At 54.2% G+C, this 22,460-nt stretch overlaps 3 protein-coding genes across 5 annotated transcripts in view; 2 read left to right on the plus strand and 1 right to left on the minus strand.

Annotated features, from left to right (window-relative positions):
- Positions 1–3,556: 3,556 nt before the first annotated feature.
- On the plus strand, positions 3,557–12,070 carry PRSS36 (serine protease 36). Of its 3 annotated transcripts, none has more exons than XM_077760269.1 (15): positions 3,557–3,601; positions 3,874–3,909; positions 4,140–4,175; positions 4,400–4,562; positions 4,961–5,241; positions 6,560–6,726; positions 8,367–8,616; positions 8,725–8,854; positions 9,199–9,455; positions 9,535–9,698; positions 10,073–10,310; positions 10,445–10,586; positions 10,839–11,104; positions 11,188–11,309; positions 11,578–12,070. In XM_077760269.1, the coding sequence occupies exons 1-15, from the start codon at positions 3,565–3,567 to the stop codon at positions 11,854–11,856; spliced, it is 2,568 nt and encodes an 855-aa protein (XP_077616395.1). In that variant the 5' UTR covers positions 3,557–3,564; the 3' UTR covers positions 11,857–12,070. The 3 variants fall into 3 exon arrangements, with proteins under 3 accessions (XP_077616395.1, XP_077616396.1, XP_077616397.1); XM_077760270.1 differs by having other exon boundaries at positions 9,535–9,683; XM_077760271.1 differs by lacking the exon at positions 11,188–11,309 and having other exon boundaries at positions 10,839–10,917.
- A 2,368-nt stretch (positions 12,071–14,438) lies between these two features.
- Positions 14,439–18,393, plus strand: PRSS8 (serine protease 8). The gene is made up of 5 exons (XM_077760312.1): positions 14,439–14,606; positions 16,374–16,536; positions 16,798–17,069; positions 17,159–17,325; positions 17,449–18,393. Exons 1-5 carry the CDS (start codon positions 14,522–14,524, stop codon positions 17,755–17,757), a joined length of 996 nt encoding a protein of 331 aa, XP_077616438.1. The 5' UTR covers positions 14,439–14,521; the 3' UTR covers positions 17,758–18,393.
- Positions 18,394–18,466: 73 nt separating this feature from the next.
- Positions 18,467–22,460, minus strand: part of KAT8 (lysine acetyltransferase 8) — a 12,728-nt gene continuing 8,734 nt past the window's right edge. Inside the window, exons 6-11 of the mRNA XM_077760310.1 lie at positions 22,042–22,131; positions 19,641–19,781; positions 19,450–19,543; positions 19,205–19,355; positions 18,909–19,063; positions 18,467–18,651 (exon numbers count right to left, since the gene is read on the minus strand). Coding sequence (XP_077616436.1) covers positions 18,587–18,651; positions 18,909–19,063; positions 19,205–19,355; positions 19,450–19,543; positions 19,641–19,781; positions 22,042–22,131 — 696 coding nt within the window. The 3' untranslated portion in view covers positions 18,467–18,586. The remainder of the gene's footprint in view (positions 18,652–18,908; positions 19,064–19,204; positions 19,356–19,449; positions 19,544–19,640; positions 19,782–22,041; positions 22,132–22,460) is intronic.

Here is a 22,460-nt window from a genome sequence, read left to right on the forward strand (position 1 = left end):
CTCGGAGCCTGGAGACTGCTTTGGAATCTGTGTCTCCCTTTCTCTCTGCCCCTCCTCTGCTCACACTCTGTCTCTCTCTGTCTCTCAAAAAATAAAATAAAACATTTTAAAATTTTTTAATAAAAATATTAAAGTGTAAGGAAGTCCTGAAACCAAAATGTTTGAGAACTACTGAATTGCAGCAAGTACTCTGTAGGTGAGGGTGTTCCTGGCATGAATATTTTGCTTTAACCAACCCATACTCTCTCTTTCTTTTTTCTTTGTTTGCCCATTGCCTCATTTTTCTGAGTGTTTGTTGTCTAAATATCTAGTTCTTTATCCTTGGAGGGGCAAATACCTGCAATGACTGCCTGAGGACACTTAGAAACTCCAGAAGTGTGACTCTTGATCTTGGAGTCCTGAGATTCAAGCCTGACGCTGGACCTAGAGCTTACTTAAAACATAAATAAACAGGGGAAACTGGATGGCTCAGTTGGTTGAGTGTCCAACTTCAGCTTAGGTCATGATCACAGTTCTGGGTTGGAGCCCCGAGTCAGACTCTGCGCTGACAGCCCAGAGCCTTGAAGCTGCTCCAGATTCTGTGTCTCCCTCTCTTTCTGCTCCTCCCCAGCTCACACTCTGTCTCTGTCTCTCTCTCAAAAATAAACAAACGTTTAAAAAAATGTTGGGAGAGGTTGCTTGCGTGGCTTAGTTGTTTAAGCAGCCAACTTCAGCTCAGGTCATGATCTCACAGTTCGTAGGTTCATGCCCCACGTCAGGCTTGAAGGAGCCTGCAGACAGGAGCCTGCTTCGGATTCTGTGTCTCCTTCTCTCTCTCCCCCTCCCCCACTTGGTCTCTCTCTCTTTCTCTCTAAAATAAATTAACATTTTAAAAAATTGCTTTAGAGGTACCTGGGTGGCTAGTTGGTTAAGAGGTCAACTCCTCATTTTGGCTCAGGTCATGATCTCATTGTTTCGTGGGATTCTCTATCTCCCTCTCTCTCTACCCCTCCCCCACTTGCACTGTCTCTGTCTCTCTCAAAATAAATAAACTTTCAAACAAAAAAGTCTTTTAGGGGTGCCTGGGTGGCTCAGTTGGTTAAGTGTCCGACTTTGGCTCAGGTCCTCATCTCACGGTTTGTGGGTTCGAGCTCCATGTCAGGTTCTGTGCTGACTGCCAGCTCAGAGCCTGGAGCCTGTTTCAGATTCTGTATCGCCCTCTCCCTCTGACCCTCCCCTGCCCACGCTGCCTCTCTCTTTCTCTCTCTCTCTCTCTCTGAGAAATAAAGCATTAAATTTTTTTTTAAGTTTTTTAATAATAAATAAATAAACAAACAAACAAACTGAAACTCCAGTATTACTTTAACAAGTTTGAAGCTATTGCCACCAAGTTTACTTTCATTGTCTCCCCGGACTAGCTAAGGTTAGCAAGGTTATCACTTAACTCCACCCAATTGTTGGGTCCCTATATTTGCATTTTTTCCCTCCCTGATCACCTGATCTCATTTTCCCTTGCTCTTGTTGCCCTAGGATTGTACCTCCCAATTAAGTACAAGCATGTAGGCTTTGCCCAGGCCTCTATTTTCTAGGGAAACTGGATTAATAGAGTTATTATTAATCTGTATTTGAGAGAGAGAGAAAGTGCAAGCCCAGGAGGGGCAGAGAGAGAGAGAAGGGTCAGAGGATCCGAAGTGGGCTTAGTGCTTACAGCAGACAGCAGCAAGCCCAATGCAAGGCTCGAACTCCCGACCCCGTGAGATCATGAATGCTTAACCGACTGAGCCACCCAGGCGGCCTACCACTTTGTTTTTTAGGAAACACCTACGTTAGTACTTGTTTTCACTAACACAAAGAAATCCAAAAAGGATTTTCACTTTTTCAAAAATAAGGTGAAAAGTGAAAATGGTGCTCGGCGTTTATTTTGCAGCCAGTCATCATGGAGAACTCCTTCCCTGGCAACCACACTCAGCACCTCAGCATCAAGTCATCATAGCTTTGAACTATGTGAGCGTCTGTGCTTGACTTCAAGTTATATTGTGCATTTGATAGCAAGATATGGCCTAAGGTATGAGAAAAGCCTAAAAGACGGGCCTCCGGCTGGCTCAGTCAGTGGAGCATGCCACTCTTGATCTCAGGGTTGTGGGTTCAAGCCCCACATTTGGGTGTAGAGATTACTTAAAAATAGATTTTTCAAAGAAAGGAAGAAAGGAAAGGAGGGAGGGAGGAAGGAAGAGAAGTGAATTTTGGATCTGGGAATGCTAAAAAAAACCCTCCATATAAATTAATAGTAACTGCTTCTTTGCTTTATGCCTTTTCCGCTTCCAAATGATTTCATAGAAATGCTCTACTTTTGGATAGCTGGGAAAATCTGTGTGTGGCTATTCAACTCTTCCTTTCCATTCTCCTCCATCCTTCTCCATTCTGATCTGTTCCCCCAGAGTGACCTTTATGGGCCACATCATGGGCTCCCTGTCACTCTGGCTTCTGGGAGGTTTCAGAGATGGGAGGAGCTGGCAGGTGATGAGAGGGTAGGAGGAAAGTGAGATGGTGACTTTTACTTCCCAGCTCCCTCCCGGTATGAGCCACAGGTTGATAAAGGTCACATCTCTCCACCGGAGGAGCTCCCACTGATCAACCCTCTCCTACGGGCTCTCCCTTTCCAGTTCCAGTGTGTGTTCCTTCTCTTGGCCTCTCCGGGCAGGCAGGGCTCTCCACTATTGCTAGCCCCAGGGTGCTTCACCATCCCTTGCTGGTTTCCCTTATCCCCGCCTATACATCGGTAAGTAGTTCCTTAATTACACTCTCCTCCATTCCTCTTTGAGGCACCATTGTTTCTTAGGTGGATTCTTATTGAAATACACTGAAGGGTTGAGTGACTTCCCCAACGTCACACAAAGAGTCAGTGACAACACTTGAGAGCACTCTAACACAGAAAAGGGTGGAGTCTTTTTGGCTTTGCCAGCCTGCCCAGCCCCCTCCCAGAATCCTCAGCCCCGCGCAACCCCACGGAATCTGTGATCCCTTTGTTGGGATGGGATTGAATTCCCTAGGGCTCCCTTCCCAGACCCGGCCAGCAACTCCAGTAACCAGAGCTGTGTGAGAAGAAAAGGCCAAGCCACTGGGGTAAGCCGCACCTCGAATAGAGGTGAGGTCTCGGGTGAGTCACGCCACTGAGGGGCCGCCTGCTCTGTCCCAAGGGCCTGGGCTCACCTACAGCCTGCCTCACCAAGGACCCAGAACATCAGCCTCACAGCACCTAGCTGTCCTCACCTTCTACCTTTGCCCACAGGGTTCTCCACTCCTCCACCCCCCACCCAACAGTGTCCTGAAGACACTGCCTCCCACCCCCACCTTGGGCCTCCAGAGATATGAGATGCTCACGGGGCTCTGGGTGTGGCCTCTAGGCTCCCTACTTCCCCCTTCCAGCCCCACATCCTCTCAGATTGCCAGAGATGGGCTCCAGCCAGGGAGGGTGGGGCTGCTCCTGGGACCATCACGAGTCACAGGCTGCCTAGGCAGTGACAGAGCTGTGGCTGGGAGCAGACCTTCACCCATCTCTGTGCCTCCAGCTGACTCAAATGTGCCATGTCCCAGCACCTGCTCCTTCCACTTGTGATTCTCGGTAACTTCAGGGGACAGGAGATGGCTGCAACGGGCCCAGGCCCTAGTACCTGGGAAGCTGGAAAGCAGAACTCCTGGGTCCTGTGTGGGTAGTGGGGTGTCAGAGGAGGACATCAGGAAGAATGAGGGAGTGAGGTGTCAGAAGGGAGAGGAATAGCCTACCAGAGGGAAAGGGGCCTGGGAGATGGAGTAGCTCCGAAGCTTGGGGTAGGGAGGCAGGGAGGGTTCATCAAATTGTAGGTCTTTAGCCTCTTCCTGCTTCCCTCTTTCTAGCCATCAGCCCCCTCCCAGGAGCTTTCCAGGACTCAGGTAAGGCAGCTGCACTGGGCGGGAGTGGGGTGGGGTGGGGGAGGTTGTCACATGGGAGGCAGAAAAGACGGGAGGGGTACCATGGGGGCTCCAAGGGGGTGCCGGAAGAGCAGAGAACTGGGGAAGGGGAAAGGAGAGGGTAGGGAAAGGAGAGTGGGAAGATGGGGGCTGGGCAGTGTCAGGGACTGGAAATCACCAGTCCCTTCCTCTCTTTCCGCTCCAACTGCCAGCTCTCAGTCCTACCCAAGAAGAACCTGAAGATCTAGGTAAGGAAGAGTGGGGTTCCTAGATCTTAAAGAAGGTTAGGCCTGGCTAGGCAATGAGGAAGGTGGAAGTCACCAGAAAATTAGAAGTGCCTAAGTCCTCTTTGTGCTTTGTTCAGAGGGGCAAACTGAAGCCGGGTGGGAAAACAAGGCTTTATCTTGAGTTACCTGGGTCTCTCGCCCAGGGGGACCAGGCAGGCTATGACCTCCATGGTACCCCATTGCAGACTGCGGTCGCCCTGAGCCCTCTGCCCGAATCATGGGGGGCTCAGATGCGCAGCCAGGCAGCTGGCCGTGGCAGGTGAGCCTGCATCAGAGGGGGGGCCACATCTGCGGGGGCTCCCTCATTGCCCCTTCCTGGGTGCTCTCCGCTGCTCACTGCTTCGTGACGTGAGTATTCACCCATGTCCAACCCGTCTTCAAACGCTAAGCCAGCCCCGCAGCTCGACCCCGTGTACCCATGGCCAACTTGGAGCCGAGCAGCGCCACTCTCCCTGAGTATGGTTGACGCCGCCTGCAGACTCGACCCACCACTCCACCAAATACGCGAGTCTGAGTTCCGTCTTTCCAGTATCCTCAATCACCCATCTCCGAATCGCATCCACTCCTCTCCCTTTTGGGAATCTGTCTCAACCTGGATCGCCCTAGCCCCAAATCTGGATCCCACTCTGCCCCTCCTGGATTGCCCCTGATCCCACCTTCTCCCTCGCTCTGAGCCCCCACCCCCACGAGAGTCTGCTCCCACCTTAGGGTCAACCTAACTCCCTTCTGCCTGGGTCTCCGCGCAGGAATGGGACCTTGGAGCCGGCGACCGAGTGGTCGGTACTGCTGGGCGTGCACTCCCAGGACGGGCCCCTGGACAGCGCGCACGTCCGCGCGGTGGCCGCCATCCTCGTGCCGGACAACTACAGCAGCGTGGAACTGGGCTCAGACCTGGCCCTCCTGCGCCTGGCCTCGCCCGCCCGGCTGGACCCCGCCGTGCGGCCGGTCTGCCTGCCGCGCGCCTCGCACCGCTTCGCTCATGGCACGGCCTGCTGGGCCACCGGCTGGGGGGACATCCAGGAAGCGGGTGAGTGAGGCGAAGGGTCCCGGGAAGTAGGTTACTGGAGAAGTGGAGCCTACTGAGCGGCCCTTGGGAGAAGACCTCCAGGCGAGTCCTAAAAGCAGTGGCTCCGGGTAGATGGCCCCCTTGGAGCGGGGGCTCGGGAGGCGGGACCCACAGGGTGAGGCCGTGGGCCGGGGGCCTGGAGCGCAGATTTCTGCCCGGCCTCGGGTAAATGCCGTGCAGATGTCCTTGCATCCTCCTTCCCAAGAGCTCGCAAACTAAGACTACTGACTCATCCACCCCGATTCCCTCCTCACCTTTCCTTGTTTCTTTTTCTTTCCTGGATATAGGATCCGGATAGGGTTCCCATCCTAGCTCTGCTATTTCAGATAAACCACTTCATCCAATCTCTGAAATTTCCTCCTCTGAAAATTGAGGAAAAATAGTGCCCAGATCGTGGGGTTGTTGGGTTAAGGATTAAGTGAGAAAATCCCTGTAAAGTTTATAGCACGATGCCGAATAGTGGTAATTAATGCACTTTGGATATTTTTGCCCTAGGTAATGGTGCACTAAACCGCAGCACCTGGAATATTCTAAGCATTCAGCAAATGTCAGCTTCTGCCCTCCTTTCCCTGTCCTTCTTCCTCCCATCCTCCCCTCCCCTCACTCATTTCTCTACTTATCCACCTCCTGTCTTCTCCCTACTTACCCTCATTCATTCCATTCATCTTTCATTCGTTTAACAGATATTTCTTGAGCACCTTCTTGTGCCAGGCACCAGTGAGGAGCCTGGGCCAATCATCCAGGCCCAAAGTTGTACCTCCTGAACTAGGGCAGTTGCAGTGAAAATTCCAAGAAGTCACAAATGAGAGGTTTTCAGGACTTGGGAACTGATCGGGGAGAGGAAGCTGAGATGGGGGTCACAGCTGACCCCCAGCTTCCATGCTTGGCAACCTGGTACAGGACCACACCTTAGTTGACACGGCACCTTTGTTGAAAAGGATGCCCTCTCAAGATTGATACAGCCTATATGTCAGGGCTCAGATCTTAGTGATTTTAGCCCCTAAGGGCATCGTTTATTGTCTGGACACCTTTCTCACTGCACAACCATCCATGGAAGCTCTCCCTAAGCACTTGATGGGCCATTCCTGAGATGAGGATATAGGAAGAACAGAGATACAGGAACAGGTGACAGTGACTGGTTTTGAATGTAGCAGGCTGGGGTGCCATGAGGTACCTAGGTAGAGGTGTCCAGGAGGCAGCTGGAGGGCATTAAGCCGAGCTGGGGAACAGGGGACGTCCTATCTGCCTCACAGCACTTGCTCTCTGGCTCTGCCTGCAGACCCCCTGCCTCTCCCGTGGACGCTACAGGAAGTGGAGCTAAGGCTGCTGGGAGAGGCTGCCTGTCAGTGTCTCTACAGCCGGCCTGGCCCGTTCAACCTCACTTTCCAGCTCTTGCCAGGGATGCTGTGCGCTGGCTACCCAGAGGGCCGCAGGGACACTTGCCAGGTGAGGGGGGGCCCCTGCATCTGCCTCACAGGGCCAGGCAGAGCCCTAACCAGTAGGAAGCATGAGGAATAGACAAATCTCGTCTCTCTCAATGTCTCTGAAACTCATCTGCAAAAAGAGGGCAAGACTGCCAATAGATAAGATTGATGAGAAGACTATAGATGGACAGAACTTGGGGCTCGACAGGAGAGCACTGCTCCTTATGGCAGCACAGTGCAGAGGTTACATGTCGGACGCCAGAGTGAGTCAGCCTGGTTAGAAGTCCAGCACCACCACTTATTAGCTGTGTGACCTTGGCTAAGTTATTTAACCTCCATATGTTCAGACTTTCTCACCTGGAAGATGGAGATGATAGCGTTACTTACTTCATAGGGTGGCTATGATGATTACAGGAATTTGTATATATAAAAGCACTTAGGACAGTGCCTGCTCTTTAATAAGAGCTTAAATAAGCATTAGCTGTTGTTATTATCCCACATCCCAATCACCTGTTACTTAGCAGATTCATTTTAAAAAATGAATTAATTCAGGCACCTGGTGGCTCAGTCAGTTAAGTGTCTGACTTCGGCTCAGGTCATGATCTCATGGTTCGTGGGTTCGAGCCCCACGTTGGGCTCTGTGCTGACAGCTCAGAGCCTGGAGCCTGCTTCAGATTCTGTGTCTCCCTCTCTTCTACCCCTCCCCTGCTCACTCTCTGTCTCTCTCTCAAGAATAAATAAACATTAAACATTAAAAAAATGAATTAGTTCCTCACAGATGAGAATTTTCCAGATATCTTGCTGAAAACCAGACTTAGCATATTTTAACCATTCCCCCCCAGAAACTTTCCTCCAATGGCACACATTTTTTGAGGGCACTCAAGCATGCATGGTGATGATAGGGATTCAAGCTAGATAGTCTTCAGTGTCCCTCCCAATTATGAGGCTCCAGGACCTAGGGACATAATCCCCTGCCTTCTTGAACAGGATTGCAAACAATTCAAATTCCTCTAAACCAAGCACTGTCCATTGGAACTTCTTACAATGATGAAAATGTTCTATACCTGTGATGTCCAGTGTGGTAGTCACTAACCACTTTGGCTATTGAACATTTGAGATGTGGCTAGTGTAACTGGAACATTGAATATTTATTTTTTTTAATTTTTAAAAGTTTATTTATTTTGAGAGACAGAGACAGTGAACAGGGCAGGGGCAGAGAGAGAGAGAGAGAGAGACAGAGGATCTCAAGCAGGCAGGCTCCACACTGTCAGCAGGGAGCCAGATGCAGGGCTCAAACTCATGAGCCATGAGATCATGAGATCATGACCATGAGTCAGACACTTAACCGACTGAGCTACCCGGGCACCTCTATTCCAGCCATTTACTGAACAAGAATCAGTTGGCTCTGAATGAGACCTGCAGGCTCTCTAACATGGCCTTTGATGCATTAGCTTGGTGCCCTTGGCTTTGGCTGCTCATCAACCTTTCTGCCTTGGAAAGCTTTCTTCTGTTTAGAGTTGCAGGGAATGCAGAGGATGAGGTACAGCCAGGGCCGGTTTCCAGAAAGTGGCTCTATGTTTGGCAACAAGAAGAGTTTTAGAACCCAGTATAAGCTGGTGGGTCCCTGGACTAATCCCTTGACACTGAGTTATCTATCATCAGGGAGACTCTGGGGGCCCCCTGGTCTGTGAGGAAGGCGGCCGATGGTTCCAGGCAGGAATCACGAGCTTTGGCTTTGGCTGTGGACGAAGGAACCGCCCTGGAGTCTTCACTGCTGTGGCCCCGTATGAGGCCTGGATACGGGAACAGGTGATGGGCTCAGAAGCTGGGCCTGCCTTTCCCATCCAGTCCTGGGAGCCCCAGGCAGGTCCTTGGGAGCCCACGGATGAGAACTGCACCATTGCCCTGCCAGGTGAGGGAGAAGGACCCCTAGATGTCACCTGGACATGGGAGATTTGAGTTGGGGTGGAAACTGCCTGGGGCCTGGGAGGCCCCCTGACCCAGATCTCTCACCCCTCAGAGTGCGGGAAGGCACCACGGCCAGGGACCTGGCCCTGGGAGGCCCGGGTGATGGTGCCAGGATCCAGACCCTGCCATGGGGCGCTGGTGTCTGAAAGCTGGGTCTTGGCACCTGCCAGCTGCTTTCTGGAGTGAGTAAAAACCCAGTCTCAAGACAGATTCTTGTACCTCCCTCCCCATTGGCCTAAGACGCTATCGACCAGTCCCCAGCCCTTCCCCTGGGCAGGGTAGAAGCAGGGGTGGAGGGGTACGTAGGTTTGGAGTGCGGGATTTCACAGGCAGGTGTAGGATCCAGCTTGCAAAGCTAGGGGTCCTAGTCTACCCGGGGCGAGTACGGGGTAGTAGAAGTTCTATCCAAGATGCCGGGGTCTGAGTGCACAGTTCTCTGGAAATCCAGAGTCCAAGCCTGACGTGTGCGGTTTTGAGCCGAGTGTGCAGGATCTGGCCCACGTCCCCAGTTTCCCCCATCCCGCAGCCCCATCAACTCAGACCTCCTGCCCCGAGACCTAGCCAGCTGGCGCGTGCTACTGCCCTCGCGTCCGCGCGCAGAGCTGGTGGCACGCTTCGTGCCGCACGAGAATGCCTCATGGGACGACACCGCGGATCTGGCGCTGCTGCAGCTGCAAACGCCCGTGAACCTGAGCACGGCCCTGCGGCCAGTGTGCCTACCTCACCCAGAACACTATTTCCTGCCCAGGAGCCGCTGCCGCCTGGCTCGCTGGGGCCGCGGGGGTGAGCAGGGGCCCCACTCAGGGCTGGGCGGCGCCGGGCGGGACTCCTCGGCAGCGCAGGCTTCCTTTTTCTCTTCCAGAACCTGCGCCTGGACCCAGCACCCTGCTTGAGGCGGAGCTGTTGGGCAGCTGGTGGTGTCACTGCCTGTATGGCCGCGAGGGGGCGTCAGTACCGCCGCCAGGAGACCCTCCGCACGCGCTCTGCCCCGCCTACCGGGAGGAGGAGGAGGCGGGCCGCTGCTGGGTGAGCGACGGGGGCGGGGCCCGCGGGTCTCAATGCGGGTGGTTGCCGGCGCAGGGTCTGAGAGGAACTGGGAATAAAGCAAGAGAGCTCTGCGGGCAGGGACGGGATTAAGGCGGGGCCTCTCGCTAGGGGCGGAGCCTAGCCCTGGAAGACTTTGGGGAGGGGCCTGAGACCGGCCCTGGGCGATGTCTGACCTTCTTGCTACTCCTAGATTTAAAGAAAATGTTAAAGTGAGGGCTGATTTACACAGATAACTATTGGAGCCTGGCTTGGAGGAGGTGGGACTTGTTTTGCCTGAGTACAAGAATGGAGTACAGGAAAGCCCCAGGACCTTTCGATAGCCTCTCACCAACTTGCACACGCTCTTGCTGCAGAACTATTCTCATTGGAGCCTTCAGTGCCAGGAGGAGGGGACCTGGTTCCTGGCTGGAATCAGCGACTTCTCCAGTGGCTGCCTACGTCCCAGAGCCTTCTACCCCCTGCAGACCCATGGCCCGTGGATCAGCCATGTGACTCGGGGAGCCTACCTGGAAGACCAGCTGACTTGGGACTGGGGCCCTGAGGGGGAAGAGACTGAGACACAGACTTGTCCCCCCTCCACACAGCATGGTGGTGAGGGCTTAGGGCTTAAAGTCCCCTTAGGGCTTAGAGGGCTTTGGGGCTCCTGCATGTGCTAAGATCCATGGCAGAGTCTTCAGGGGTCAGCTGTGGAGCCCCCACTTAGGTGGTGACCTCCTCTCTCGTAGCCTGTGGCCTGCGGCCAGAGCCGGCTCTGGTGGGTGTCCTGTGGCCCTGGCTGGCAGAAGTGCATGTGGCTGGAAATCAGGTCTGCACTGGGATCCTCGTGGCCCCAGGTTGGGTCGTGGCAGCCACTCACTGTATCCTCAGGTGGGTCTCACCCATCTCTTGGGCAAGAGGGAAAAATGGAGAGATGGGCAAAGGACTTTTAAAATAGTGGGATAGTCTCCCTTTAGGGCTTTTACAGTACAGGGAACTGCTACCAGTGTTTTGAGATAGAGGAGAAATTTGGAAGGAGCTAGTGGAATGACCTTGGAGTTCATTCTGCCCTGTCCCCTGCATTGAGCAGGACTTTCCAGCAATTGGGGGAGCAGGAGGTCACATTGGGCTTTGTTCCGACAGGCCGGGCTCTACAACAGTGCCTTATATTGAAGTGTACCTGGGCCGGGCAGGGGCTAGCCCCCTCCCACAGGGCCACCAGGTATCCCGGTTGGTCATCAGCATCCGCCTGCCCCGACACCTGGGACTTCGGCCCCCCCTGGCCCTCCTGGAGCTGAGCTCCCGGGTGGAACCTTCACCATCAGCCTTGCCCATCTGTCTTCATCCAGGGGGTATCCCCCTGGGGGCCAGCTGTTGGGTGCTGGGCTGGAAGGACCCCCGGGACCGAGGTGAGAGCCCAGGGTTCTGGGGTTGAGAGGTGACTGAAGACCAGAATCCCTGCGACATCCCTATCCCTCTCTCCTTTCTCTAGTCCCTGTGGCTGCAGCTGTCTCCATCTTGACACCACGACTCTGTCAGTGTCTCTATCAAGGCATTCTGCCTCCTGGGACTCTCTGTGTTCTGTATTCGGAGGGTCAGGAGGACAGATGTGAGGTAAAAGGGTCTGGGCATCCTGTTCCAGGGAGGGGAGAGGCAGTGCTGGGCAGCTGGACCCTAGAGAGAGAGCAGGGTTGGGATTCTTGAGTGCTGGGCCCCACATGGGAAGAACCGTGCTTCCTAGCTGAACCTCAGAGAGAGAATAGGGGCCAGGATGCCTAAGGATGTAGACAAGCAGTGCTTTGTGGTTGGACTCTAAGCAGAAGGTGCAGGGAATCAGAAGGAAGGGTAAGAGACCCTTTGGGGCTTGGCCCTGACACTGCAGGTGACCTCAGCACCTCCGCTCCTGTGCCAGACCGAGGAAGGCTCCTGGGTCCTCATGGGCATGGCTGTTCGAGGGAGCCGGGAGCTATTTGCTGCCATTGGGCCTGAAGAGGCCTGGATCTCCCAGACAGTGGGGGAGGCCCATTTCCTGCCTCCCAATGGCTACCCCTACTGGCCCCCTGAAGGCAGCGACCTCTGCCCGCCCGACATGGCCAGGGCCTCAGGCTCCCCTCAGGTTGCTCTGTTGCTGCTGCTACTGACCTCCCTGATCCAGGGCTGAGGGGGGCCTGGGTCCCTGGGCTACCTCTCCTCCTCCTCCTCCTCCTCCTCCACCCCCTTAGCCGTCCACTTCCCGCCCTGTGGGGCTGGAATGTGGCCTAACCGGCTTTGTTCCCTTGCCGGAACCTCCAGAGCACCCCGCCCACCTGGACTGCAGCGGCTTGGATAATTGGGCCTCTGTGCCTGGCTATTTTGGGCACGGGAATCCTTGGGGGCCGTGGGAAGCGGGACAATAAAGGTGTAAACATAGACACGTGGCCTCATGGCATTGCTGGGGGCTGGCTGAGGGGCTGGGGGAAGCCCAAGGGCTAGGGCCCATCCCTTCTGGGCCTCTGTGAGTCAGGCCTTGGGCTCCCAGGAAATGTGTCCCTGATAACGTGGCAGCTGTCCCTCATTCCTGCCCCAGGGCGGGGGAGGTTGGGTGGCAGCTGGGTGTGTGTCACCTCCCCAGTGGAATCAGCATCCCTGGCACCTGCCAGAAACTTCAGCCCTAGCTCAGACCCCTACTTCCCTTCTCTCCCTGCCACCCCCCACCCCCACCCCCACCTCCCTCCACAAAGACTGAGGGCGAGCGTTAGAGGAAGAGTCCAGGAGTCTGGGAGTGCAGAGGGTCTGTCTGCCTTATCCTATATCCACAGACAGCTGCCCCTCATATACACACCCTGATGAATGTCCCAGGGTGTACACCTCCAGTGTCCCCAGTACACACACATGACACTTATGTGTGACCCTTAAAGGGTCCCCCACTTCATATCCTGCCCAGTGCCCCCAGAATTTGGGCACCATCATATGTCCTTGTGTGTACATCCCACTACCTCACCCACCACTTACTAGTGCACCTTCCTACATGAATTCAACCACATTCCCTGCGAACTACTAGGTCCTGGGGTCTGGGGTCTGATAGATAATAAGCCCTTGAAGTGCTCCCAGGGTAGTGGGGAACACATATGGACACCCCTGCCTGGGCATCAGGAATAGGTCATGGAAGAGGTTGATGTTTGAGTGCAGAAGAAAGGCACATGGAGACATGGGGAAGGGGACGTGCTTGAGGTGGAAGCCAGTCCCTCCCTATAAAGGTGGCAGAGGGGTCACCTCAGGGGCTGGAGTCACCATCACTAGGCAGAGTGGGCAGAGGATGGGGGAGGGGAAGTAGGGAGTTCCTGGGAGATTGAGGAGAGGGGCAGAGGTTCTTAAAGGGACAGGCTTATCATTAGCTGCCAAATCCCAAAGAGAATATTCCCCTGGATAGGACATACATCCCCACCTGCGTTCCATGCCCAGTCAGTCACCCATATGCCACCCCCCATAAACATTTAATACAACCATCCTCTCCCCCAAACCCACCACAGTGTCCAATGTTGCTCCATCTTACCCAGCTTAGACTCTTTCCGAGTTAGCTAGTGAGTTAGCTTCTAGCCCCTCACCCACTCCAGGAATTCCTTGCCCTCCAGGAGGGGCCCTGAAGTTTTGGCTGGGAGGCCCCCAGTCTTATGAAAATTAGGTGGGGAAGTGGGGCTCTGTTTTTCTGAGGCTTGAAGCCAACACACATGCCCAGTTGTCCACAGACTTATACACTGATTTAGGATGAACCTGACCCCAACCTGGCCACATGGGCTTTCGTCTCCTGGACTTGTGCCACCTGCACCCTCCACCTGAGAACACTTGCCCTGGACCACCCTCCTCCCATATTTGCCTTAACACTCTTCCATAGCCCCTCTGGCCGCAGTTCTAACCGCACCTTCTTGAGGAGCCCTTCTTTACGCCAGCCTACGTCAAGCTCCTGTGAACAGGCCCCCAGAGTGCCCGTTCTTCTTTATCAGAGTGCCTAGCTTGAAATTATTCTATAATTGCTATGTGATTATTCAATTCAAAGCTGTCACCCCTACTTCACTGTGAGCTCAGCGAAGGCAGAGATGTTGTGTTTTGTCTCCTGTGCCTGGAACATAGTAGGCACTCAGGAAATATTTGTGAGATGATTGGCGCTTGCCAGTCACACTCACCACACCTCACCACACACAGATGATGCTGCAGGCTCTATAGAAGGCCCTGAAACGGCAGGCCCAGGGAAGACCCAGGTGTCCTGAGCTCAGTCAGATACCAAGCAGAAGGAGGGAAGAAAGGAGGAGCACGGTGGCCCCAGGACAACAAAGGCTGGGCCAGGCCCTGGGGGGACATAACTGCTCTGTGAGACCTGAAAGACCGGGGGCAAAAGGCAAGGGGTTTCCAGTCCCTTCTGGGGGGTGTGCGTGCGTGCATGCGTGCGTACACACACACACACACACCAAACAAACGGCCCGGGGGTCTAGGAGGACTTAGGACTGTGTTGGCAAGAAAAGCCGCAGGAGCTAAGTGAGGAGGGCGGGGCTAGGGGAGGGGCAGGCAGGTAGGTGCCTTTCTCCACGGATCCACCACCCTCTGGAAGGTCTCTACGTAGCCAGACCGAGTGGGAGACGTGTCCTCACTGGCGGCTACGGAAACCCCAGCGTCTCCCCTTGTGCTTTATTTCTTGCCTTCGAAGCTAGCCTTGGACATCTCTTCCCCCTTCCCAGCGCGGATTCTAGGATCCCTTCCCTCTGGGCCTGATTCCTGGATCTTGCCTTCGAAACCAGCCCCAGGTCACTTCCCTTGGGTGCCTGGTGTCTTCCCAGGGGCCCTGGTCCTGGGCCATGGCCCACAGGGCAGGCCTGGGGCTTGGTCAGCTGGAGGCTGTGGCCATTCTGCTTTTACTCGGATTATTCCCGTCTGGGCTTGGTGAGTACGTGCGGGTCAGAGAGTGCGGGGCTCAGGGAAGGGGTGGTGCACATATACTGGGGCTATAATCTTTTTCTGGGCACATCCCTTATCCTGGGCTCAAGAACCCACCCACCCCAGCTTCAGTCTCCCTAGCTCTTGTCCTCTGCCTCTCCCTTCAGCTTCGGCCTCCTGGGAGTCAAGGGGGTGGGGAGGACCGTCCCCTGGAGCAGTGGTAGGTGCTAAGGGGCCTGGGAACTCTGGTCTTTCCTGTTTACCCTTTCCTCTTTCTCCCTCCAGGAGCTGACTGGGAGGAAGGTGAGGCTTGCATGGGGGAGGGGAAAGGAAGGGAACAGGGATTCAGATTCCAGTGGAATGTTTCATGAGTGCCTGACCCTCTCTTTGTAGAGCCGTCTCAGCCACTCTTACTACCATATGTAAATCCCCCCATCAGTTCTGTGAGATGGGGATTAGGGCCCTCATTTTACGGAGAAAGAAACTGAGATAGAGAGGGAAATGACTTAGCCAAGAGCACACAGCCAATAAGAGGTGTTGCTGGGATGTTACACCCCCCTCTGACTCCAGAGGTGGGTCCTTTGAGGAAAATAAACCAGAGATTTCCTTTCTTCTAAGGCACACCACTTGACTCGGAGTCTGGTTTTCAATCCCCACTTCGCCAGATCCTACGGCTATGTATCCTTGGCCAGTCCCCTCACCTCCAAAATGGAAGTTGATTATGTTTGCCTCCTGGGGCCCAGTGAGGAGTCACGGAGATAGAGGAAGTGAAAGCCCTCTCCCAGCCTGGCATTGCTTGAACAGTCACTAAATAGTAGCTATTGTAGTTGTTATGAGGAGAGAAGGAGGAGCTTGGCTGGGCAGTTTTCTCTGCTCTGGGGAAGGTGACTTTGTGAAGGGCTGTTGGGTCCTGCTCCGAATGGTAGCCTCAGTGGTGGTGAGGCTGTCCTGGAAACCAGATGTGGTTTCCAGTGTGGGAGTCCTGTTGTTTGTTCAACACACATCCACCACTCCACCTGTGTGTCCAGCCCTGTTCTGGCCACTGGGGACAAGGAGATCTGCTCCAGTCCCTGTCACTAGGGAATGCCCAGACTGGTGCAGTTGAAACAGTCACAGACCATCATGACTGTGTGATGGGGCAGTGTTGGGGGAAGTTGGGGGGGCCCTGGGAGCTGCCATCCTTGTCTAACTCAGCGAGCAGACTCAGGGCAGGTTAAGGAGTGCCTGACATTTGAATGGTCTCCATAGGCAAATAGGTTTGGTGAGCAGGAAGGGATGAAGAAAGGTATTCTAGACAGAGTGACCTGAATAAGCAAAGGTCTAGAGGCAAGCAAGTGTGTGGCGCAATGTGTGTGACAGAAGTGTCCAGAGGGATGGTGGCTGGAGTAAATGGTAGTGCCATGGAAAGTCTAGAATGTATCTTAAGAGCAATGTGGAGCCAGGGGAGGATTTAAGCAGAGTCATGACCTGATCAGATTCGTGGTTTATAAAGACCTTTTGACTTGTAAGGAGTGGGCTGAATGGAAGGTGGGAGGACCTGAGATAAAGGAAGGTGGACGAAACTTGGGTTGGGTAATGAGGATGGCAAGGAGCCAGAGCTAACCATGCCCGGTGAGCAGTGGGGTGAGAACAAAGGGGGGATGGTTGGCTCCTGTGAACTCACTTCCCAAGCTCCGAACCAGATTGTCTGGGCTATACGGGGAACGGCAGGGCTGAGGACCTGGGATGGGGGCCCCAGAAGGACCTGACCCCCTCCCCTTCCTCCCTGGGCAGCCTTCTGCGGCGTGGCCTCCCAAGCACGCATCACAGGTGGTAGCAGTGCAGCCGCTGGCCAGTGGCCCTGGCAGGTCAGCATCACCTACGATGGCACCCACGTGTGTGGTGGTTCTCTCGTGTCTGAGCAGTGGGTGCTCTCAGCTGCTCACTGCTTCCCAAGGTACCAGCTGGGTGGCGGGCCGGGTGGGGAAGTCAAAAGTGGATCAGTCTGGGCCAGAGACTGGGGTTTTGGGGTTGGGTCTAGGGGTGTCAATAAAGTCTGAAAGGATCAGTCAGGAGTGAAGGCCACAGGTCACAGGTCACAGGATAAAACGAGCATGCAGTGTGGGATCAGAACCCGGGGTTGGATATAACAAGGCAACAGGGATCAGGGACCTAGGAGAGGTCTCCTGGGTCCCAGCCTTGGCCCCTCTGCCTGCAGGGAGCACGCCAAGGAGGACTATGAGGTAAAGCTTGGGGCCCACCAGCTGGACTCCTACACACCTGAGGCTGAGGTCCGCACCGTGGCACAGGTCATTTCCCACTCCAGCTACCACCAGGAGGGCTCCCAGGGTGACATTGCACTCCTCCGTCTCAGTAGCCCTGTCATCTTCTCCCGCTACATCCGGCCCGTCTGCCTCCCTGCAGCCAACGCCTCCTTCCCCAATGGCCTCCAATGTACTGTCACTGGATGGGGCCACATAGCGCACTCAGGTGAGGTGGGCACTGATGCCTAGAGGCATGGGGGGGCGGTGCCTGACTCAGGGTAGGAGCCCCCAGCTAAGCACCTTTCGCCCCTACAGTGAGTCTACTGGCCCCCCGGCAACTTCAGCAACTTGAGGTGCCACTGATCAGCCGAGAGACGTGTAACTGTCTGTACAACATTGCCGCCAAGCCTGAGGAGCCCCACTTTATCCAGCAGGACATGCTGTGTGCTGGCTATGTGAACGGGGGCAAGGATGCCTGCCAGGTAAATGCAGGGAGTCCAGTGAGACAAGTGCGTCTTGGGAGACATGGGCCGGATGGGGCTGGCATGGATGGCTGGAGGCCTGGGGCTTAGACCTGACAGTTACTGTATGGCTTTTCTCTTCAGGGTGACTCTGGCGGCCCACTCTCCTGCCTTGTGGGGGGCCTCTGGTACCTGGCAGGGATTGTGAGCTGGGGCGATGCCTGTGGGGCCCCCAACAGGCCTGGCGTGTACACTCTGACCTCCAGCTATGCCTCCTGGATTCACTATCATGTGACAGAACTCCAGCCTCGTGTGGTGCCCCAAATCCAGGAGTCTCAGCCCGATGGCCATCTTTGCGTCAACCATCAGGCCTTCAACTCTGCCCCAGCCCAGGGCTTATTGGGGCTTATCCTTCTGCTGCCACTAGGCCTGACCCTGGGCCTCCTCTGCTGAGCTGGTCATCCTGGGAAATGACCCCGCTTCCAGGACTTCCACACTGCCCCCAAGAACAGATGGACCTGGCTCTTCCCTGACATCTTTTGGGCCTGGGGACTGGCTTCCTTCCAGAACCCTGCGGGAGTCCAGGGCACCATCCTGACCTTCGAGCCCACTCTTCTGGGTTTGTTCTATGGGACTATGGTCCAGAGTCAGGAGTTTTACTACCTGTGGTATTGGCTAGAACCTCTAGCCACCTCCACCGACTGTTCACAACCCTACTGACTGGGCTCCTGTGTAGCCTCTAAGGACCCTTAGTGATGAAAATGAGCCCAGGCTCCCCACCCTGTTTCTAGAAAACTGGGTACCTGCCCAGCTAATTGCTGCTAAAGAACTGGCTCCAGCACCCCACCAGTTCTGCCTGATGAACCCCATCACTTCACCTTCTTCCTGTATTCTGAGCTGGAGCTGCCTCTGGGCAGCCTGTTTTCAAGAACAGAAAAGGCCCCAATCTTGCCCCATCGGCTGCCATGCCTTCCTTGAACCTCGACTCCTAGACTCCGGAGGACTGAGCCCCCACCGGAACTGGGCTTGGGCTTGGATCTGGGGTGAGGGGCAGAAAGAACAAGAAGGAGTAAAATGTTTTGAGCACAACTGGCTCTGTGTGTGGCGTGCAACAAAGAACTTCGGCTCTTAGCCTCTCCCTCCCACCTCCCAAGTCCAGAACCACTGGCAGAACTTACTTTATTAAAAAAAAAAAAAAACAAAAAACGACGAAACAGGTCTGTACATATTTACAGGCTAGGGGACAAGGAGGCAAAGGTCCAGCAGCAGGGGCACAGGCCACTCACTTCTTGGAGAGTTTTACTTGCTTGTGCTTGGGGGGGGCCCACTTGAGACAGACAGAGTCCACTGTGGGGAGAGAGACATGAGAGGCAAAGCTGGGACTCTGGGCCCAGGCCAGGTGTCACCTCTAGGTGAGAACAAGGGCAGCTTGAGCTGGGAAGGGGGTAGGGAGGCCTGGGAATGACTAGACTGCCCCAGGCTTCGGTCCTGGGAGCTGGTCAGACTAGTTTGGGATCATGTGACAGCAAAAAGGTAGCCTTGGCTCCCGGTAGACCTCAACACCTACCCCCTGCCACACACAACCTGGGCAGCCCCCCACCTACCTGTTATGGGTGGTTTCTTATACTGAGCACTTTTGAGGTGTTCTTCTACCAGCTTGGGTGTGACGCAGATCACATGCTGGCCCTTCCAGTACTTGACCATATTGAGGGACTGTAGGGTGCTGATGATGTCATTCTGGGTGATGCTGGTCATCTGACTGCAGAAAGGGATTGGAGTATATGCTGGGGAGAGTTCCCTTGTGGGGTATGACTGGGACAGCAAAAAGGGACAAGGAGACAGACAAGATCATGGCCAACCTTAGAAGAACACTTCCCTCTTTAAGTTCCAGGGCCCTCACCTGAGGTCCTTGATGGACAGTGTGCCCCGGAAGTCTCGCAGGATCTCCAGCAGGACCCAAGACCAGTAGCTGCGGTAGCTGAGCTTGCCCAAGTCAGACAGTGGCTTCTCAGGGGAGCCTACTGTGCTCTCCAGCTTGGAGAGCTCATAACCTGGCAGGGGTGGAAAAAAGGATTCTGAGGACCCAGCCCTGCTCTGGCTCCCCCCAATAGCTGCCCCTTCCCTGACAGGCCAGGAACCACTCACTGAAAGCAATGAGGAATTTTCCATAGCCACGGCGCTGGTAGGGGGGCAGAGTCAGGATGCAGGCCACATTGTTCCCATCTGGAGACTCCTTCTCCTACAGGGGTGTGTGGTCAGGGCCTCTGGGGAGGCTCAGCCCCTTCTCTGGTTCATAGTCCCCACCCTCCCTCCACCTGGGCCCTCCAATCCAGCACCTTAGAGAAGTAGCCAACGATGTGGGCCCCCTGCCTGTCCACTTCGGTCAAGATGTAAAAGACGAAGGGCTCCACGTCGAAATACAATGTCTTGTGGTCCAGGAAAAGCTTGGCCAGCAGACACAGGTTCTGACAGTAAATCTGAGAGGCGGGAGAAGTGGAAGCTGGCTCAGGGAGCAGGTGTAACTCCCCCACCTAGCTCCACTGAGGCCTGGGCTGTGGCTGCCACCCTGCTTTGCATGTGCCAGTGCCAGGCCCGTGAGAAGTGGGCTCCTCACAGAACAGTAGTATTTAGAATTGGAGGCAGTCATACTGTCATTTTTTGATGGACAGGGAAATTGAAAACCAGAGAGCTGGATTAATCTGTTACCACTTCTTTTTTTGTTCTTTCTTTCTTTTTTTTATTTTCAAAGATTTTAAGTAATCTCTACACCTAATGTGGAGCTCAAACTCACGACCCTGAGATCAAGAGTTGTGTGCTGCACCAATAGCCAGCCAGGTGCCCAACTCAGTTACCACTTTTTTTTTCTTTTTTTTTTTAATAGGCTCTATGCCCAGCTTTGGAGCCCAAAGCAGGGCTTTAACTCATAACCCTGAGATCAGAACTGAAACTTAGACAATTGAGCCACCCAGGCACCCCTCAGTTACCACGTCTAAGTGCTAAATAGGAGTTCAGTCTTCAGGGACATTAACTCTTATGTTTCAGATTGGCAAACTGAGGCTCAAGGAGATATGGCTGTCATGAGGTCCCATGGCTGGTGAGTGCTATGGCAGGATTCAAACTGGTATAGGACTTCTGTCTCGTTCATAGCAAGTGCCGAGCTTTATTGCTTAGCCTTGTGCTTGGCAAATGTTTGCTGAATGGATGACCTCTGAGCCTGACTCCAAAGCCTGAGCTGTCTGCCCACTTGGGTGCACTCCTCTGCTGGGCCTCAGCAGCCTCCTTGCTGCAGGCCCAGATACCCACCCACACCAGCTAGAGACCAACATCAGGAGGGACAATGAGACCGTGAGGCTGGCTTCATGGCACAGATCATGAGGCCCGCTGGTTTATGACACCTTTTATATCCACTCTTATTTGATCCAACAATTGTGAAGTCCAGCACTGCTTGTGCACTTCACTCAGGAAGAAACCGAGGCTTTGGGAAGGGGCAGTGCTTGCTTGAAGCTTCAGGGTTAACCTAGAGCTAGAAAGAACACCCACACCTCCTGCTGGAGCCCTTTCTGCTATTCCCACTGTTCAGGCTCAGGGAAAGCAGCGGACTCGGGCCAGGCTAAGGGCTAATATTCCCCAAGCTATTTATCACAAGGCTGACTTAGCCCGAGGGGTCACCAATAATAACAAAGGCCCATGTTTACCAAGCACCGACTTGATGCCAGGCACTGTGTTAAGTACTTGGCATTTCTGTCTCATTTGTTCCACCAACAGCCCTATTATGTAAACATTACCATAACTCTTATCTTATAGATGAGGAAATAGGAACAAACAACGTTAAGTAACTTGTCCAAGGTCAGCTACCAATAACAGGACAATTTGAAGCAGGAGCCACTCAGAACCCTTCCCTCTTTTCCTCACACTCTACTGCCTTTCCATGGGAAACAGGGACACTTGGTGAGACCTTGCCAGGCAAAGGCCAGATTCTCAATGGCAGCAAAGCAGGCCCTAAAGACCCCACCCTCCCCCACTGAGGTCTTTCTGCCAGAAACAAGGAACTCAGCTGTCAGAGCCATACCGGCATCAGGCAGAAAGTCTCACACAAAGCAGTCCCCTCCCAGGAAAGAAACCTTTCCTTCAGGCAGAAAGAGAAAGCGCTTCAGGGGCACCTGGGTGGCTCAGTCCGTTAAGCAGCTGACTTCGGCTCAGGGCATGATCTCTCGGTTTGTGGGTTCGAGCCCCGCGTCAGGCTCTGTGCTGACAGCTAGCTCAGAGCGGGGAGCCGGTTTCGGATTCTGTGTCTCCCTCTCTCTCTGACCCTCCCCTGCTCACGCTGTCTTTATCTCTCTCTCTCAAACAAGTAAATAAAACATTAAAGAAAGAAAGAAAGAGAGAAAGAAAGAGAGAAAGAAAGAAGGAAAGAAAGAAAGAGCGCTTCTCAAAGCAGCCTCTGGCATGGCAATCTCTACTATGGGTGTCAAAATTGCCCAAAACTAAGCTACCCATCAGGAGGAAAGTCTTCAGGGACAGAACAGAAACCCAGTCCCTAAGACTGATACCACAGGGCCATGTGTCTACCATGCACCAACCATAGGTCATGTGCCAGGCTAAGCACGATCCACAGGCCTTTTCCCGGTGGGGGCCTGTCCCAAGACTGGCTTCTACCCTTTCGGTGACAATGAGGATCATCCAAGAGGTGCCAGTGCTCCCCACACCGCCCCACAGCACCTCGGCCATCTAACTCACCTTGTGGTCTTTGCCATCTACCTCATACACAGAGATGTTGCTCTTGCGGTAGATCTCCTTCCCTGGGGGCTGCCGCCACTGACACTGGCCCTGGGGGTGGGGATGGGGAGACATAAGCTTGAGACCCTGAGGCTGGGCTCCGTACTTCACCTACATCAAGTAATCCTGCCAACTACCTGAGGAGACAGAGCCTATCTTATAGATGAAGAGACAGAGGCACAGAGAGGCTAAATAACTGGCTTGAATATAATACATCTAGATGGTTTCAAGTTCAGATCAGCCTGGCTTTGGAGGACTCTACAGGGCTCTCATCCATGACCATGGCGATTCCTAAAATGTACACATCTACCTCAGACTACATCCTTTGAGAGATACCCTAGTGTTTCCTGCACTGGTGATGTGAGCCCGCAGCAACTTCC

The sequence above is a fragment of the Crocuta crocuta genome, unplaced genomic scaffold, assembly GCF_008692635.1.
Source record: "Crocuta crocuta isolate KB4526 unplaced genomic scaffold, BGI_CrCroc_1.0 scaffold73, whole genome shotgun sequence".
Taxonomy (NCBI): domain Eukaryota; kingdom Metazoa; phylum Chordata; class Mammalia; order Carnivora; family Hyaenidae; genus Crocuta; species Crocuta crocuta.

Excerpts from the sequence above, each read along its gene's own strand:
- PRSS8 (XM_077760312.1), top strand. The coding sequence starts at position 14,522 with ATGGCCCACAGGGCAGGCCTGGGGCTTGGTCAGCTGGAGGCTGTGGCC. Across the intron at positions 14,607-16,373 it reads ATTATTCCCGTCTGGGCTTG|CCTTCTGCGGCGTGGCCTCC; the intron begins GTGAGTACGTGC and ends CTCCCTGGGCAG. Across the intron at positions 17,326-17,448 it reads GGGGCAAGGATGCCTGCCAG|GGTGACTCTGGCGGCCCACT; the intron begins GTAAATGCAGGG and ends TTTTCTCTTCAG.
- PRSS36 (XM_077760269.1), top strand. The coding sequence starts at position 3,565 with ATGTCCCAGCACCTGCTCCTTCCACTTGTGATTCTCG. Across the intron at positions 6,727-8,366 it reads GCCGCAGGGACACTTGCCAG|GGAGACTCTGGGGGCCCCCT; the intron begins GTGAGGGGGGGC and ends ATCTATCATCAG. Across the intron at positions 10,311-10,444 it reads CCCCTCCACACAGCATGGTG|CCTGTGGCCTGCGGCCAGAG; the intron begins GTGAGGGCTTAG and ends CCTCTCTCGTAG.